The 18887-nt window shown below is 34.0% G+C and overlaps 1 protein-coding gene across 1 annotated transcript in view; it reads left to right on the top strand.

Moving 5' to 3' along the window:
- LTN1 (listerin E3 ubiquitin protein ligase 1) overlaps positions 1-18647 on the top strand; it is a 71853-nt gene extending 53206 nt beyond the window's left edge. Inside the window, exons 24-30 of the mRNA XM_012764464.3 lie at positions 176-250; positions 2116-2302; positions 7186-7357; positions 8595-8815; positions 10417-10611; positions 11451-11618; positions 12252-18647. Of these exons, the coding sequence (XP_012619918.2) occupies positions 176-250; positions 2116-2302; positions 7186-7357; positions 8595-8815; positions 10417-10611; positions 11451-11618; positions 12252-12314 (1081 nt within the window). The 3' untranslated portion in view covers positions 12315-18647. The remainder of the gene's footprint in view (positions 1-175; positions 251-2115; positions 2303-7185; positions 7358-8594; positions 8816-10416; positions 10612-11450; positions 11619-12251) is intronic.
- Positions 18648-18887: the final 240 nt, after the last annotated feature.

An 18887-nucleotide genomic window follows, 5' to 3' on the forward strand; every position in this document is an offset into this window, starting at 1 on the left:
AATGTTGTTTGATCTTTTAGATTATTGTTTTCCATTGACAATTTATATTTAGATAGTCCTGGCCATAGATAGTTATTTCAGAGAAAACTCATTAAATTGGTCTTTCTGCTGTTGGACATTAAATAACAGTGGGTAATTTAATATAAAACATTAAAAATAATGTTCTAATTTCCAGATTGATGCCTGAATTACCACAGTATGATCAGGATAATCTAAAGTCATATGGAGATGAAGAAGAAGAACCAGCCTTGTAAGGTTTTTTTTAAAAAACAATTTGTTTTACTAAATTCTCATAATTCACCTCACTTATAATATCTTTAGAAGACTGAAATAACACAGAAGCTCTAAATTTAGAGTATATGTTCATTCTCTAGAGTGGCCCTTTTTAACTTATTATTTATAAGATATAAATGAAATCTAGAGTTCGGCCAGAGAATTCTCTGTCTTAATTATCCCTAAATCACATTTTCGGTTTGCTACTATTTGGCAAAACTTTCTTCAGCCACATGGTAGCTGTGGAGAGTGTGTATCCGTTCAAATATTTATTGAATGTCCACTTTGTGCAAAGTGTTAATTACAGTGTTTAGTAAACATATTCCTAAGGAGTTTATAATCTAACATAGATGATTTTATCCTATAATAGAAGATATAGCATATGACAGGTGCCAAGAAAAAAGGATAGATTGCATGTTATGGGGGCATAATTAATGTCCATCAGGAAGGGAAGACTTTCTCTTGATGAAGAGACATTTAAACTGGGCCTTTAAAGTTAGTTACCATCAGCAGGACTGGAAAGACAAGTTAATGAAACATGTGCAAAGGCACTCACTGAGGCATGATATATTCAGAATGTTCTCAGGGAATGTTGAGTAGTTGCCACTTAACATATTTTTTTGTTATCAGTATCTTCCTTCGCTGGAATGTAAGCTCTATGATGGCAGAAATTTTTGTCTCTTTTTTTCTGACTATATCCACAGCACTAAGAATGTTTCCTGACCTATAATAGACTCATAAGTAGTGCTCATTTGTTGAATAATGAAGGAATAAATGAACCAGTATGTGTAGAGTGGGCAGGGTATAATGGAAATTGAAACTGGAAGGGTAGTTAAGGAAACAGGATAATTAATGGCCTTAAAAATGACACTTTTTAGAGATGAGGATATCATTTGGTAGGAGATAGGATACCACCAGCTGATTCTGGCAATAGTATAAATCATGAATTTCAGAAAGAGGCAGGCAGAGGTGGAGGTCATTCCAGAGTTAAATAATAATGTGTGGAAGTCAGTGTGGAAAGTGGAGAGATTTCAGAGCTGTTATTTGTAAGATCTAGTGACCAAAAGTATGGAATAGAATAGGCTTGGTACATGAGATGGAGATGTTGAAGGTCTAGACCTAAGTGCAGAAGTATGGAGAAGGCCCATAAAGGGCTGGGAGAAGAAAGCCACGAGGGAGGAAAGATCATAGAGATAAAAAGAGAGAACCAAGCTAGAGTATCATAGAGAGGAGAGTTTGAAAGGATACAAATATTTCACATTTTGAGAATCTCATTAAGTATAACTGAAAGTATAAATAAATATAGTAGTTCAATAAAGAAGAAAATTAACTTACATTTTCATGAATTAACATGAATGTTAAATTTACTTTCCTGAAAAGAAAATACAGTCTTAGGATTTTTCAAAAAGCATGTAATTATTTCTTGTGTTTATCAAAGTCTTAATCCTGTCATTTCCCTTTTTAGGGTGATTAAGGACCTGGTAGGACTTAGAAGCCCTAATAGTTCTCCTGACTAGCTGAGGGATTATGGACTAAACATGGCTTCTCTGGATGTGTGCTTTTTTGATCTATAAAACAGAAAATTGAAATAGATATTTTCTAAAAGTATCTTTCCTTCAACTGCTATCAGCTAAGGTCCACATTTTTATAGCATGTCTTTCAGATTCTACTGTTGTCATTATGTGAAATCAGAAGTTAAAATAGGATCTACAGAGGGGAATTTTTAAAAAAGGTTTTCGGAAAATAAAAATTTTTCTAAAGTGCTTAAAGTTTATAAATGCTGTCAGTTTGTTAAGGGACAAGCTATAAAGAAAATTGTGGTATTTAATCATTGATTCTTAGGTCACCACCAGCAGTGCTGATGTCTCTTCTTAACACTCAAGAGAACTTATTAGAAAATGTTTTGGGATGTATTCCTGTTGGACAGATAGTTACTATTAAGCCCCTGAGTGAAGACTTCTATTATGTTCTGGGATACCTCCTCACTTGGAAATTAATACTTACTTTCTTCAAAGCTGCTTCATCTCAGGTAAATAAATATGTGACAGTCTATCCTAATTTGTTTCTCTGTTACTGTTCTAAATACCTTCCTTTTCTTCCTTTTTAATGAAACTAGAAATGCCTTACATTTTATGCCACACATTTTAATCTATCCAGCTAACTTCAGATAGTCTGCCAAGTTTACTCCTGCCCTAGTAAATAATCTCTGAAATGTGGCTGGATCAATTTTTTTCTAGCTGAATGTAATTGCCAAGTCCTTTTATTGCAGGAAATAATAGTTACATCAATTAATTTTGTGCTATCATAGTAATAATTTCAAAAGAATTAGATTTGATTTTTAGGGGGGGGGTCATCTTCTGACTTGTTGTGGATATTTCAGTTGATATATATTGGACATTTACCTTATTTGAAAATCAAAGTTCAGGGAAAGATCCATGACACATTACATGTAATTCAAACCATTAGCTCTAAATGGTGAAAATATCCTTTTGTAATTATTTTGCCTAAATTATTCTAGCAGCCACTAGATGTCTCTGTTGTCTCATGTTTAGGGAGAAAGAGCTCATTTTCTGGGAAGAAACTGGAAAGATCTATTTAGGAAGATTCCCACTTAAAAATCACAAATTTTTATTGAATCAGCCTAATAAAATATGTGCCTTCTTTGACAGGTCTATACAAAAATACTTAGTTTAATCGCTTTATATTTAAGGTGTGATTGAATATTTATGACATTTATTTCCAATGTGATTTTTCAGAATTCCTAAATTATATGTTTTTGCTCATAACCTATACCTTGGTACAAATATATCAATCTATGTGTCTTTGTATTTGTATATCTAAGGGGAATATCAAATCACAGAGGCAACATTGATCTAGTGATTAAATAGATTCATTTTATATCTCTTCAGACCTACCACTTATGTTTGTGACTTAACCTAGTTTTATTTGCGGATGTATTTTAAGAGACAATTGAGCTTCTACATTTGTTTCTTGAAATATTGTCGATCTCTAGAAAATTGCAGCAGATTGAGGCCTCTGTGTAAGAATAATTTTGTTCTTGTCATTTTATATTAAGAAATTAGGAAAATAGCCATGCATCATCATCTTTTTCATTCAGTTGGATGGTGCAAAGAATTATACAGCAGCACTTATTATAATTGAGCCTGAAACTTGAAATTAGTCTTGGACACACAAATCAGAATAACCCAGTAAATAATGCAAATTAGATGAATCCTGAAGTAAACTGAGATTTTTTTTTTTTACATTTTTTTTTTATTTTGGCATATTATGGGGGTACAGATTTTAAGGTTTCAATAAATGCCCATTTTCCCCCCCTCCCCCCACAAGTCTGAGTCTGCATCATGACCATCCCCCAGATGGTGCACATCTCACTCATTATGTATGTATATACCCGCCCCCCTCCCCCCTCCCACCTGCCCAATATCCTATTACTGTAGTACCTATGTGACCACTTAGGTGCTGTTCAGTTAATACCAATTTGCTGGTGAGTATATGTGGTGCTTGTTTTTCCATTCTTGGGAAACTTCACTTAATAGTATGGGTTCCAGCTCTAACCAGGAAAATATAAGATGTGCTATGTCACCATTGTTTCTTAGAGCTGAATAGTACTCCATGGTATACATATACCACATTTTATTAATCCATTCTTGGATTGATGGACACTTGGGCTGTTTCCACAGCCTTGCAATTATGAATTGTGCTGCTATAAACATTCGAGTACAGGTGTCTTTTTTGTAGAGTGTCATTGGATCTTTTGGGTAGATGCCCAGCAATGGGATTGCTGGATCAAATGATAGAATCACTTGTATCGCTTTAAGGTATCTCCATATTGCTTTCCACAGAGGCTGAACTAGTTTGCAGTCCCACCAGCAGTGTAGGAGTGTTCCTCTCTCTCCGCAACCACGCCAGAATTATACAGCAGCACTTATTATAATTGAGCCTGAAACTTGAAATTAGTCTTGGACACACAAATCAGAATAACCCAGTAAATAATGCAAATTAGATGAATCCTGAAGTAAACTGAGATTTTTTTAAAAAAACTTTAATTGGTCCTATTTCATGGGTGGTTTTAATTTTCTTCTTAAAAAAACTACTAGCAAATCATATTGAACTGGAAACAGCTGTGTGTGTATGTATGTGTGTGTTTTATAGCTTTACTGAGATATTGCACACACCATAAAATTTATCCCCTTAGAGTATACAGTTTGGTGTTTTTGGTATTCAGCCATCCCTTGGTATCCATGGGGGATTATTCCCAGCACCTCGTATGGATACCTAAATCCAGAGATGCTCAAGTCCCTTATAATAAAATGGCATAGTATTTGCATATGATCTATACACATCCTTCCATATACTACTTTAAATCAACTCTGCATTACTTATAATATCTAATACAAGGTAAATGCTATGTAAATCATTATACTGTATTATTTTTTCTTGTATTGTTATTTTTTAGCATTTTTCCCCCTAAATATTTTTCATCCACAGTTGGTTGAATCCACAGATGTGGAACCTGTAGCTGTGGAAGCCTAACTGTATTCATAGAGTTGTGGAACTATTGCCACTGTCTAATTTTAGAACATTTTCAACATTCTCCTTGTGATACTAACCTACAGCTGTTAGTAATCACTTCCCATTTCCTCTCAAACCCCATAGCTCCTGGCAACCACTAGTCTATGTTCTCTCTCTATGGATTTGCCTACTATTGACATTGTACATATGTGGTCTTTTGTGTCTGGCTTATTTCTCTTAGCATAGTGTTCTTAAGATTTATCAGTATTGTAGCATGTATCAGTACTGCATTTCTTTTTACAGCTGAATAATATACCATTATCTGGATATACCACATTTTGTTTATCTGTTCATCTGTTGATGGACATTTAGTTTTTTTCACTTTTTGGCTATTGTGAATAAAGCTGTGTGAACATTCATGGGCAAGTTTTTGTGTGTTTTCTTTTTTCTTGGATTGCATACCAGAGAGTGGGATTACTGAGTCATAGACATGTGTTTTTTAAAGCCCATTGATATGGCTGATTAATTTTTTAAAAATTCTCTCCAACTTTTTATTTTGAAAAAAATTCAAACTTAGAGAAGAATAATTCAATGAAAAGTCATATACCCGTCTAGATTTAGAAATTTTTAACCTGTTGTGCATGCTTTCTGTATATTTACTTTTTTTCTGATCTACTTGAAAGTAAGTTGCAGATATCACAATGTTTTACCAAAATTATTTAAGCATATATCTCCTGAGAACAAGGACATATTTCTACATAAGTGTAATATAATTGTTAATACTCAAGAAATTTAATTATGATGCAATATTATCTTATTTTTTTATTTAGATTTCCACAGTTGTCCCAGTAATATCCTTTATAGTTTTATTTTCTTCTCTATTGAAAATTCAATCAAGGATAATGTTTGCCATATCTTTAAAAAATTTCATTAACCTATAATTTCCCTACCTTTCTTTTCTTTATTGTCATTGTTTTGGCCAACTGTTTTGTAGCCTGTCATACGATCTGGATTTCTCTGGTTGTTTACTCATAATTAGATTCTGGTTAGTTTTCAGCAGGAGTTCTTACTGTACAAGTTGTGATGTGTCCTCAGTTTATGTGCCTCAGAGGCACAAAATGTTGTATATTTTTACAGTTTGAATATCCCTTATCTGAAATGCTTAGGATCAAAAGTGTTTCAGATTTCAGATTTTTTTGGATTTTTTTTTAGTATTTGCATTATACTTATAGATTGAGCATCCAAAATCTGACATCTTCCAATGAGCAATTCCTTTGAATATCATGCCAGTGCTCAAAAAGTTTCAGATTTTGGAGCATAAAATTTCAGCTTTTTGAATTTGGGATGCCCTGTATATATTGGTGATAGTAAGTTTGATTACTCAATAAAGGTAGTGCCCCCCAGATTGCTCTACTGTAAAAGTATTCTGTCAACATATTTTAAGAATCAATTCCAAATTCTATGGCTTGATCCTTGTATTTGAGTATTTATAGTGTTCAGAAAATGGTGTCTATACTATAAGGAGATATGTGGTATAGTGGAAGAAATCATGTTAAAACAAATAAAAATACCAAAGAACTGCATAGTAAATGTGAAAAATGTAAAAAATTACATTATTGAAGGACAAGGAGGCATTGAAAAGCACAGGTCTCACACAGATGCCTATAGTGCTCCCAGTGGTGCCAGATTTTCCTATTTTTAAAAGAGAAACTAGAATTCCATATTTTCATGTGAAATTTTGTGATTGCTAAAACAACTGGGAGAAGACCTCAAGACATATTGGACTACTCATGCGTGCTGTCTATCATGAAGGGATGCTAGAGTGTTTGACAGATGGTGAGGTCAGCCGTAAGAATGGGAGTAGTTTTAGGCAGGAATTTGAAAGATTAAGAACTATGTTGTAGAAAGAATGTGTGGAAGACTTCGGAGGAGAGTGAGCAAGTCATCTGTGGGAATGGGGAATAGATTTTCTTGACTCAAACAGAGACTCTAAGTCAGGGGTCCTCAAACTTTTTAAACAGGGGACCAGTTCACTGTCCCTCAGACTGTTGGAGAGTGCACACTGTGGGCCCGGGACTAGTTGGCTGCTAAGCAGGACAGGCAGCTGTGGCAAAAACACCCAGAGGGCCTGATAAATGTGCTAGGTGGCCGCACGTGGCTGCGGGCTGTAGTTTGAGGACGACTGCTCCAAGTTAAGGTGAGTGTGTATTAACGGGCAATTTGAGAAAGATGTTAGAAATGAATGTCTAATAGTGAAAGGATAGTGAGAACATCTGCTAGTTTGTGAGGAAAGGAAATCTGTTATACTTTGATTTGTTCTTTTCTTTTGATTGTCTTGGTTTAGTTGGTTTTACTAACAAATTCTTTGCTCTCTACCAGCTTCGGGCTCTGTATTCGATGTACCTTCGGAAAACAAAGAGTTTGAATAAATTGCTTTATCACCTGTTCAGGCTTATGCCAGAAAACCCAACCTATTCAGAGACAGCTATTGAGCTCTCAAATAAGGACCCTAAAACATTCTTTACTGAGGAGCTTCAGCTGAGTATTAGAGGTCGGTAAGATATGTGTTTATGTTTTGTCTTAAAGACTAGGTTCATACTAGGTTGTGTTAAACTTCCCTGGGGCTATGGAGAATAATACCAAACCATGGTTCCTGGCTTTGAGAATGTTGAAATGTAAGATTTTTCATATTTCTTGAAATAGGATAGACAATTACATCTTATGGATAAGATTGTGAAGAATTTAATACATTTTTGAAGCTTAGCATGTTGAGACTATTGTCTTTTAGTCTTTAAACAAGTATTTGTCATATGATAACATTTTGTAGGCGTGTAAATAAATAAGTAGCCTTCAGTTGGGGAAACATAGGTGAATAAAATTTATTTCCTTCACTCTGGGAGCTCAAATTTTAGCTGAGAAGGTAGATATACATGCATCAAGTTGTACTATAATAGTATCAACAATTTATTAAGAATAGGAATTTTTTAAATGCCCTGAAGATCTGAGGATAGACTCGCCTTGTGAGTATTGAGGTGGGTATTCTAGGACTTTTACACAGCAGCTCAGCGAGCTCTGGAGAAGGTAAAGGAGGCCAAACTTCTTTTCATAATTTGCAACACAGAGAGTCTTTCTGTAAATATGTATTACATTTTATTTGTAGTTTTTCATGTGAAATATACAATGCTATTTCTAGGCAGATTTTTCAGTGTCAATCAGGATTTTTACTTTTTTTTTTTTTTTGAGACAGAGTCTCACTCTGTTGCCCCGGCTAGAGTACCATGGCATCAGCCTAGCTCACAGCAACCTCAAACTCCTGGGCTCAAGCAATCCTCCTGTCTCAGCCTCCTGAATAGCTAGGACTACAGGCATGTACCACCATCCCCAGCTAATTTTTTCTATATATTTTTAGTTGGCCAGTCAATTTCTTTCCATTTTTTAGTAGAGACAGGTCTCACTCTTGCTCAGGCTGGTTTTGAACTCCTGACCTTGAGGAATCCACCTGCCTCGGCCTCCCAGAGTGCTAGGATTACAGGCATGAGCCACCGCACCTGGCTGGGGTTTTTACTTTTTTTACTTCTTTAGCCATTCTTATGGTTCATTTTTAATGTGTGGGAGGATGCTAGTACTCCAGAGTTCTGGTTTATCTGGTATTTTTGTTTTATGAGCTATGTGGCACTAATGTTGAGGAATTAAAGATTACTTTCTAAGAAAATTAGAAAGTCTATTATTAGTCTGTTATTCGATGTAAGACATACATGTTATTAACTAAGAATTTGTTTTTTCCTCAGAAACAGCAACTCTCCCATACCATATTCCACACTTGGCTTGTTCTGTCTATCACATGACATTAAAAGACTTGCCTGCCATGGTTAGGTTGTGGTGGAATAGCAGTGAGAAGCGTGTTTTCAACATTGTAGATAGATTTACAAGCAAGTATGTCAGCAATGTTCTTTCTTTTCAAGAAATATCTTCTGTGCAAACAAGTACACAACTATTTAATGGCATGACGGTTAGTATTGTCTTGACTTTGTCTAGAAAAGTTGTTTGAATATTAGTTATGTCTGTCATTGTGAATTGTAACAAAACTGATGATCATTATCAGGATCACTCTTCCTTTTATTAGATCAAGGGCTTTAATTCAGAATTTATAGAAATTGTCTACCTTATTTTCTGATTCTTGTGTATCAAATCTCAACATTATTTTATGTGTGGATTGAAATGGTAATGTAATTTCATTTACCAACCAAAGAGTTTCTGAGCATTCATTAGTTCATTCAAAATATATATCGGAATACTTATAGATGTTAAGCACTGTGTATCAGTCACCGGGAAATGAAAAGCTCAGTAGGGTTGGATTCCTGTCTTGTAATAACATACAATCTAATAAAGGGGAAAGAGTGATACTGATAATGATTTTTGCATTGGAAAGTAGAAAGTGGCACATTAAGAGAAAGAGTGCTCTGTGAGCCAAGTGGAAAAGGTAAGGCTTATCTTATCTGGCTGAGGGGATTAGGTGAGACTTTATGGAGGAAGATTAAGGTAGGCAGGATTTTGTTATGGAGAAAATAAAGACAAAGGCATTTAACATAGAAAAACCAGTATGGCAAAAGTTAAAGCATGGAGATGAGAATGTCATTTCTGTGATTGTCCAAGTAATGATGAATAACCCAGTATTCATATAGAGTAGGGTTCCCAAAGGTAAATAGAGGGCAGACTGCTTCAACATTGGATCAGAAATATACTTACTGGGAAAGGCTTCAAATAACAATGTAAAGTATTTAGTTCTATTTAACCACTGGAGAGTTTCCATTCATGCAATAGCGTGGTCAGAGTTGTAATCTGTGAAATTACTCTGACTGCAATATATAGATAGCATGAGTTGTTGCCATAGATCTCAGGTTGAAACGAATAGTTGGTAAGAATAGTGGGGTAGACATGAGCAAAGGAGTAGGGCCTGAGTGAGGCAGTATCAGTGGAAACATAAAAGTAGAGGGATGTGAGAGATTTTGTGGTGGTAATTTAGCTAAACTTACAACTAGTTAATATCTAGGTTGGGGTAGAAGGAGAAATTTCAGATTATGCTATGGTTTTTAGCTTGGAAATAGGAAAGTAAGATTAAGTTTGATAATGTGTGTTTTATGTTGAGTTTGCAGTGCTAGTGTGAAAATTCAGAAAAATCAGATACAAATGTTCTGGCAGTTAATGTTTGGCTCTTAAGCTCAGAATAATGTGGTAGAGAAAGACTTGGTAAACATAGAAGTGATATTTGATTCTTTGGGTGTGGAAGAGAAGGGATAATTAATAACCCATTCTGTCTTTTGTATACTCAAGAACTATTTAACTATTATTTTTTAAGCCTAATTTAATAAAACATACTTTTTTTATGAGCAATGCATTTCTTTTAAAATGAACTTTATATGTCATAAAATCAGTATAAAACATACCAGGTTTTATTTAAACTTATTTATTGAATTATCTCACATCAGATAAATAAATGTGTTTGCATTTTCTTTGAATGAAGTCTTTACCTGCTAATAGTCAAACTGTCAAAATGTTTTTTGAGTGAATGAAAGGAATTTGGCAAAAAAAGTTACCTTTCTTGTGTTACAGGTCAAAGCTCGAGCTACCACTCGAGAAGTAATGGCTACTTATACAATTGAAGACATAGTCATTGAACTTATTATACAACTGCCTTCAAATTATCCACTGGGTTCAATAACGGTGGAAAGTGGGAAGAGAGTCGGAGTGGCTGTTCAGCAGTGGCGGAACTGGATGTTGCAGTTAAGCACTTACCTCACCCATCAGGTAAGTTTCCACTTGCACATTTGGCTTTCCAAGCTAGAAAGAGATGATCTGTTTCAAAGGACAGTTAAACACAAAATATATCTCTTCTGCGTAAGATAAAAATAGGTATTAAATTTCTTTGGAATAAAAGGTTTGAAACTATCTCTGTTTTAATTTTTAAGGCTTTGGGATTTATGTTCTAGTGTTAGAGAGGGATTGACTTGTTTTCATTGATACTGTAGAAGATGTAGGACCATATGTGATATTAAATAATTTGTTTGAAGAGAATCTTTTGAAAGATACTAGACAGATGAATTCTTTCTGAGCTATTTTTATTCTTTGATTTAAACTCTCATTTGGTTAGAGAAATCCTTCTACTCTCAAAGACCTTTGACCTTTAATCAAATTATAAGTCTTCTTCAGTTCTGTTTGCATATGTGATGTATCTTAGACAATCTACAGTAAAGAAAGTATTTTAAAACAAATATGTTCACCAATATTGTAGAAGTGGAAAAAATTTAGTTGAGAAGATGAGATAATTTTATCATTTTTAGTTAAGAATCAGGAGAACGGATGTAAATGATTTAATTATTAAAAGTTTTATTGTATAACAAGCTGAGACTATAAGACTTGAAGTATTGGTTCAAAAGCCTTCAAAGTCTATCTTTAATGGAGAAAAATTACATCTGGTTTTTAAAATTTGGAGGTTATTTAAAAAAACTAACATTTTTGTGAATGTGGCCAAGTAGTTTCTCTTCTTTCAGAATTGTAATTCAACTTTAAAATTTGTGAAATTGAATACATATAACATTAGTAGTCTTCAATGTATAGTGACTCTTATTTTTTCTTTTTGTCAACAGAATGGAAGTATAATGGAAGGCTTAGCATTATGGAAAAATAATGTAGATAAACGTTTTGAGGGTGTTGAAGACTGTATGATCTGTTTCTCAGTCATTCATGGTTTCAACTATTCTCTTCCTAAAAAGGCCTGTAGAACATGCAAGAAAAAGTTCCATTCAGCATGCTTGGTAAGTCTAAAGAGAAATGAACTTAAATATACTTTATATATACACATACGTATGTATGTATATGTATATATATGTACATAAATTAAAATAACTGGGGAAAAACAATGTATATTAAACTCTTAATTGTAGTTATTGGAAATATATTAAAAAGTAATTTTTCAAAATCTGCAAAAGATAATTACTAATTTACTGAGGCTGTGGTAGCATCAAAGTACTTTAATGAAGGAGTGTTTCTAATACAGCTGTTGTCAGCACACAAGAAATATGTGATCTTTTGAGATGCAGACCACTGAGGAGAGTACAATATGGAATTGGAGGCCATCTGACATCAGAGCCTTTTGCTCTTTTTGAACATCACATTGAAGAGGAGGTTGCCCTATGTTTAGTTGCTTTGCAGGAGATCTTCCTCATATCTTAGTGGTATGAGTACGAGCCTAGGTAGAAAGAATCTTCATGTAGCCTTTGCAAGTAATATTCAGTTGTGCTCATTTTGGAGATAAAAATTTTAGTATTCTTCCCTTAGTATTCTTCCTTTAGTATTCAATTTATCACTTGAAGGTTACTTTAGATGTATATATGTAAGATGACAGCTTAAAAAAGTTCCTTTAACATTTAAAACCTTTTCTTTTTCAGTACAAATGGTTTACATCTAGCAACAAATCCACTTGTCCACTCTGTCGTGAGACCTTTTTCTGAGATTTTGTTTTTCATTGGAAGTGACCCCAGAAGTAAATCAAACAAAGGCATTGGTTTGGATCCATCTTAGAGTGGTGATGTGTGGAAGCCCATGAGCATTACCTTTACATAGGACCTGCTCTGGAAAATTATTTTGGTTAATATAATAATAATTCTGAAATCAGGTTTACTTATCTTTAGATTGCTTTGTAAATGTTTAGAAATCTTTTCTTTTACAAAAGAATATTACATATTTGAGAGAAAATATTTATATTAATGGTTTAATCTCTTTGTATATTTAAAAATAAATATGAAAAAATCCTAAATTACAGAATTGGAATTTGTGAAAACATTGTACAACTATATTATACTGATAAAACCAGTTTGTTGATCTGTGTTCTAGAACAGTCCAAGTGAAGCAAAATGAATTGAGAGAGGTGATTTACATCTACAGATATTTTAAGACTTTAGTAGTTATGACAATAAAATTAGTAGTATTCTGATTGTAGATTATTTTAATGATAAAATCATACTAAGTTATTAATATGGCTTATCTTAAGCTATTTGAAGCATGCTCTGAAATTCTGTATAAAAGAGTTAAAACTGAACTTTAAGGGTGCCTCCATTTATCAAGGGTTGTGAAATTCAGAAAATTAAATTCATGACACTGACCTTTTGCTTGTGGAAGGATTATTTCCATGTAGTAGTGAAATTTACATTGTAAACTTGTCAATGAATTTATTATTGAGTTTGAGTGAGTCTCCCAAGGGTGAGAATTTGAAAGAAATAATAATTATTTTATTTATAAGCAGAATGGTAGTTATTCCTCTTTTGAGAGGGATGAAATAAATGAATATTACTGAAACTTAAAGATTGGTGGAAAAAACAAAACATTTAAAAATATTGTAGGAAGCTTTCAATTTTGTAAACAAATTTTTGCTGTTCTTACTAGGCAAAGTTACACTAGATAAGGGATTTGGGGGAGCAAATGTTTTTCAACCTTAGGAAGTGAAAGTTAAGAATTTCAACACTAAGTAAAATTCCGTATAACATAAGCTGCAGTGGAGTAGAGGTAAGCCTGCCTTTTTGCCACAGCACTATTACCCTTAAAAATGGGACCCATTACAAAAGTAATTCATGTAACCAAAAAATGTGTACCCCCCTCAATATTCTGAAATTTGAAAAAAATGGGCCCCAAATATAAAAGGGTGGAAATTTGGAACTTGGAATAATTTTATTGCAGTCTTCCATTACATGGGAAATAGCATATCTAATAGTGAAGTTACCTGAGAGATCAGCTAATCATCTGTGTTGCAGATTTTTAACTGGCAAAAAGCAACTCATGTCAAATAAAATTACTGCTTACCATCAACTGGGTAAAGTGACTGTTATTGAAATAGTACGAATGTGGTCAGAGGATTGTAGTTGAGAGTGAGGTATTAGGTATGGTTTATAGATCTCTTGAGTTGTATTTGTAGTTACATTGTCCTACCCAGTTTTGTCTCCTACATTTTTCTGTGTAGTATTTATTATCTTCTAGCCTTGAGGCTCAAAGAGTAAGTGAAGTACAGATAAGCAAAATTTTACTACCTCTTGGTAACCCCTTTCTTAAAATGTTCTTTTATCTATATCTCTCTCTGACATAGTAATCCCAAAGGATTGTGTTGCTCCCCTATGAAAGTGATACACTTTTTCTTTAAAAGTAGTTTTATAATCAAACTTCGTTTGATTATAACCTTTCCAGTATTGGTATTTCTTGGCTTCTGACCCAGATCCCAAATAGAAAAGAAAAGGGAATATTGGAGCATTGTTTTCCCACATTAGTATTAGGGCATCAGGTTCTTGGTGAAACACTATAATTAAGTAGTTATAATTAAATAACTACTCTTCATAACTTAGGACTCAATACATTTCTTTAAAATTTGTAAGTATAATTGTAAAGCTTGTTACTGTTTATATGCTAAAGAAAAAGCTTTCCAAAATAAGACTGAAATTTAGAATACCACATTAATTAAAGTTTTATTTATATAGCTTTGACAACTGTAACAAAAAGGATAGCAGCCCTTAAAATTTTAGCCCATTAGCAAAATTATTAATTTAAAACCCCAAAGTAGATTGCAAATTTTAAAATTTATTTTTGACTCTTTTATTTATCACATGCTCTAATGTATGTACATAAGTTCTGTGGCTTAAATAATATGTTATTGGTACATTTTGTGGTGTGAATAATTAACTTTATTATTTGATTGTTATACCATATGTTCCCATTAAAATTCTTTTTAATTACAAAATATTTCAAATATACAGAAAAATAATAATATAAATGCCCTTGTACTCTTCACATACTATTTTGCCATATTTGCTTCTGATTTTTAATGAAATAAATGTTACTCTTTTGTACTCTATCCTGGCGCCACTCTCCTCCTTTCCTCCCTAGAGCTAATCCACTATTCTGAAGTTGGTGCAACTCCTATTTTATATTTTACCATGTGTTTGTATCTGTAAACAATATATAGTAATTTTTTAAAAAATTATATTTGTGATATTGTACTGTATATAATCTTTTGTAATTTGCTTTTTCATTTAACACAATATGCTGATTAGTATTGCTTTACTTACCAGTTCCCCCACTAATGGTTGTTTCAATTATTATTATTATTTTTGTGCCATTTTTGAACAGTGCTACAGTGTACATTTTTGATCATGTCAGTTCATGCAGATGTGCTAGATATTCTGGACATGTGCCTAAAAATGGAATTTTAGATAGTAGGCTATGTATACACTGTGACTCTTAGATATTATCAAATTTCTCTCCAAAGTGGTGTGCAAGTTTGCACCCCCCAACAGCAGTGCAAGAGAATTCTGGTTTTCCTACCTTGTCACCAACACTTAGTCTTATTAGAATTTTTAAGTTTTCCAGTTTAAGAGCAGTGAAGTAGTAGCTTTTTGTTTTAACTTTTATTTCTCTAAGAATCTTAGCTTCATTTCATATATTTGTTGGTCTTTATTTTGTAAATTTATTGTTCATAATCTGTGCCTATTTTTCTACTGGACTAGTTTTCTTACTGATCATAATGCTTTAATCTGTTATAGGACTTCTAATTTGTGGTTTGTCTTTAACATGGTCTGTGACTACCTTTAATTTTACAGAATTTTTCAGTTAAATTTAATCAAATTGATCATTCTTTTATGATGGACCCTTTTTTATGTTAGGTTTAAAAAATCTGTTACTTCCCTGAGGTTTAAAAAAATTCTATTCTAAGTTTTAAATTCAAAATGTGTCTCATTCACCTGGAATTAATTTTTTTTTTTTTTTGAGACAGAGTCTCGCTTTCTTGCCTAGGCTAGAGTGAGTGCCGTGGCGTCAGCCTAGCTCACAGCAACCTCAAACTCCTGGGCTCAAGCAATCCTCCTGCCTCAGCCTCCCCAGTAGCTGGGACTACAGGCACGAGCCACCATGCCCGGCTAATTTTTTATATATATATATTAGTTGGCCAATTACTTTCTTTCTATTTTTTTATAGTAGAGACGGGGTCTCGCTCAGGCTGGTTTTGAACTCCTGACCTTGAGCAATCTGCCCGCCTCGGCCTCCCAGAGTGCTAGGATTACAAGCGTGAGCCACCTCGCCCGGCCTGGAATTAATTTTTTGACATTGTAAAGTAGAATTCTTAGTCCATATTGATAACCAGATCTCATAGTATCATTTATTAAATAATATACCCATTCTCCATTGAGTTTGTAGTGCCTCATCTCTTAATCTTACTTAGTCTTCTTGGTTTCTAGGCTCTATTCCATTCCATTGATCTATTTATCTGTGCTAATTCTACACATTTTTTTCTTTATTTTTATTTTATTTTATTTATTTATTTATTTATTTTTGAGACAGAGTCTCGCTTTCTTGCCTAGGCTAGAGTGAGTGCCGTGGCATCAGCCTAGCTCACAGCAACCTCAAACTCCTGGGCTCAAGCAATCCTCCTGCCTCAGCCTCCCCAGTAGCTGGGACTACAGGCACGAGCCACCATGCCCGGCTGATTTTTATATTATATATATTAGTTGGCCAATTAATTTTTTTCTATTTTTATGGTAGAGACGGGGTCTCGCTCGGGCTGGTTTTGAACTCCTGACCTTGAGCAATCTGCCCGCCTCGGCCTCCCAGAGTGCTAGGATTACAGGCGTGAGCCACCGCGCCCGGCCATTTTTTTCTTTAAAATAAAGATTTATAATTAATCTTAAAGGATAGGTGAGTAGTCATCTAATCTTTTTCTTTAAGACAACTTCTTGACATCCTTGCTGAATTCTGCAGCAAATATGTCTTTCTAAGGTTAAGAAAATCTTTGATTATTGCTCTCAACTTGACTCTAACCAAGATGTAAAATCAGTTTCTATAAATCTGCATTCTGGTTTAATAGTTTTGAAAAGGATATTATACAATGTAGTTGTTCTGTCTTCAGGAAAACCTTGAGGAAAAGATTACTTGCTTAGGAGGTAAAAGAAGTTGCAGAAAGATAGAAAGGGTTTAAGCAAATAAAGGTGGGTAGAGAGATTCAAGGAGGGTGAGTGTCAAAAGGTTTGAATAGGAATGAACTAGTGTCTCTTTGAGTCACTGTTTCATTTGGAGGCTTCAGCATAGCAACCAAAAATTGACTATTGAATGCTTCAAGTATTTCCCCCCTAATTTTTCTAGAGCTCCTTTGAAATGTATTACTGTTGATATGTCAGAAGTTCCCTATAATGGCAAGTGTAATTCTAAGTCATTTTTAGCAAAATGTTAACACTTATCAACTTAAGCACAAGAGTTAGGATTATGTGAAAATTCTATATTTCAGGAGGAGGAGATGGCTTTGATGTAGACAAATCAGTGACAAACAAGAAAATGGCCACTACATTAGTCAAAACTGTGTTTATTAATGGGAGATGAGATTTCCCAACCAAATGGAGGATAGGAAAGAGCCATGTGATCAATAATCGCAATAATTGATGATTCTAAAATATGGACTAAACAAAGTAAACTTCTTTCATGAATTGACAGGCCTTAGGGAATACACTTAGGGAGATTTTAGTAGACCACCAAAAGCACAATTTGACTAATCACTTTAGAGCCAACTGTCATCAGTTAAATGGACTATTAGTCTTTAAGGCCAATTTGGGTTGATTTGGAGACTTAACCAGCCTGTGCCTCCATCTGTTCCCCATGAGGCACTACAACATTCAAAAGACACAAGATAATAAGGGACAAAACAGGAACACATAAGGCAAGCAATGGGAGAATAGGTAGGATAATGGCAAAAATATTTGCCAAATGGTTTGCCTCTAAATCAGAAGGTCTGATTACCTTAAATAAAGATAATAATTACAATTGTAATGAGTAACCTTATACAAAGATCTATTTGTTTAGAAGTCTAAGATAAAATAAATTCAGCAATAAGAGCATAAGGAAACCAAAAGCTGTGATCGTTTTTTTGGAAACTCGCCTGGCAACAGATCTGAGGACTATTGGAGTTTGGGGTTCAAGAAGCCAGTCATCAAAAAACAAAAAGCCAGCCATCTTTCCTGTTGGTCCAGTGAGGTCCCCTGAATGATCTCAATGTGATAATTGTCTAGGGAAGAGATCAATATCACTGCTTGATAACTGAAGCAAAAACTATATTAAGGAAGGAAGAGTTACGTTGCTTAGACTCAGTCATTTTGAGTACACCCAGCTGTGGATTTTGCATAGGGTTTTTGAGTCAGGGATTGTTTTGTTGTGTTGGTTACAAAGGTGGAGTGAATTGATACCATCCTTACAAACATGATTATTCTGAAAAGGCATGTTGGCCACTGGCTTTAAGAAGTAAGTTTACTGATAAGTTCATTGTCAGTTGACCTTCAAAAAGTATGAGGCTATCACTGAATGATTGGCTTCTAGAGGCAAAGTTACTGAAGCAAATTGTCATTTGTCAATTAAGATTAAACCAGGGCACGTACAACCACGTGTCAATTAAAAATAACACTTAAAAAAAGATTAAACTGGAGCAGGTTACCATTAATTAAATAGGTTTAAAACTGGTTCTAATTTACTTGTTACTACAGCTGTAGAACAGTCAGTCTTTTGTTAGGCCCGTGGGGAGAGGGGCCTTTTATTCTTAATAGATTCGTTGACTATGTATTTTTTAAGATCTACTTTTTTAAAAAAATGAAGTGAAATTCACATAAAATTGACCATTTTAAAGTGGATAATTTAATGATGTTTAGTACATTAAACAGTTACTACCAATCTCTCCTACCCCCACTCCTGGTAACCACCAATCTGCTTTCTGTCCCTATGGATTTGCCTATTCTGGATATTCAAATAAATGGAAGCATATAACACATGAACTTTGTGTCTGACTTCTTTCACGTAGCATAAAATGTTTGAGGTTCATCATCGTAGTATCAATGCACTTCATTTTTCATGCCTAAATAATATTCCATTGCATATGCAGTACTGGTATTTACCACAATTTGCTTCCATTCATCAGTTGATGAACATTGGGGATGTTTCTACTTTTTTGCTATTGTGAATAGTGCTTCTACGAACAGTTTTATGTACTAGTATTTGTATGAGTACCTGTTTGT

This window comes from Microcebus murinus, chromosome 1 (assembly GCF_040939455.1).
Source record: "Microcebus murinus isolate Inina chromosome 1, M.murinus_Inina_mat1.0, whole genome shotgun sequence".
Classification (NCBI taxonomy): domain Eukaryota; kingdom Metazoa; phylum Chordata; class Mammalia; order Primates; family Cheirogaleidae; genus Microcebus; species Microcebus murinus.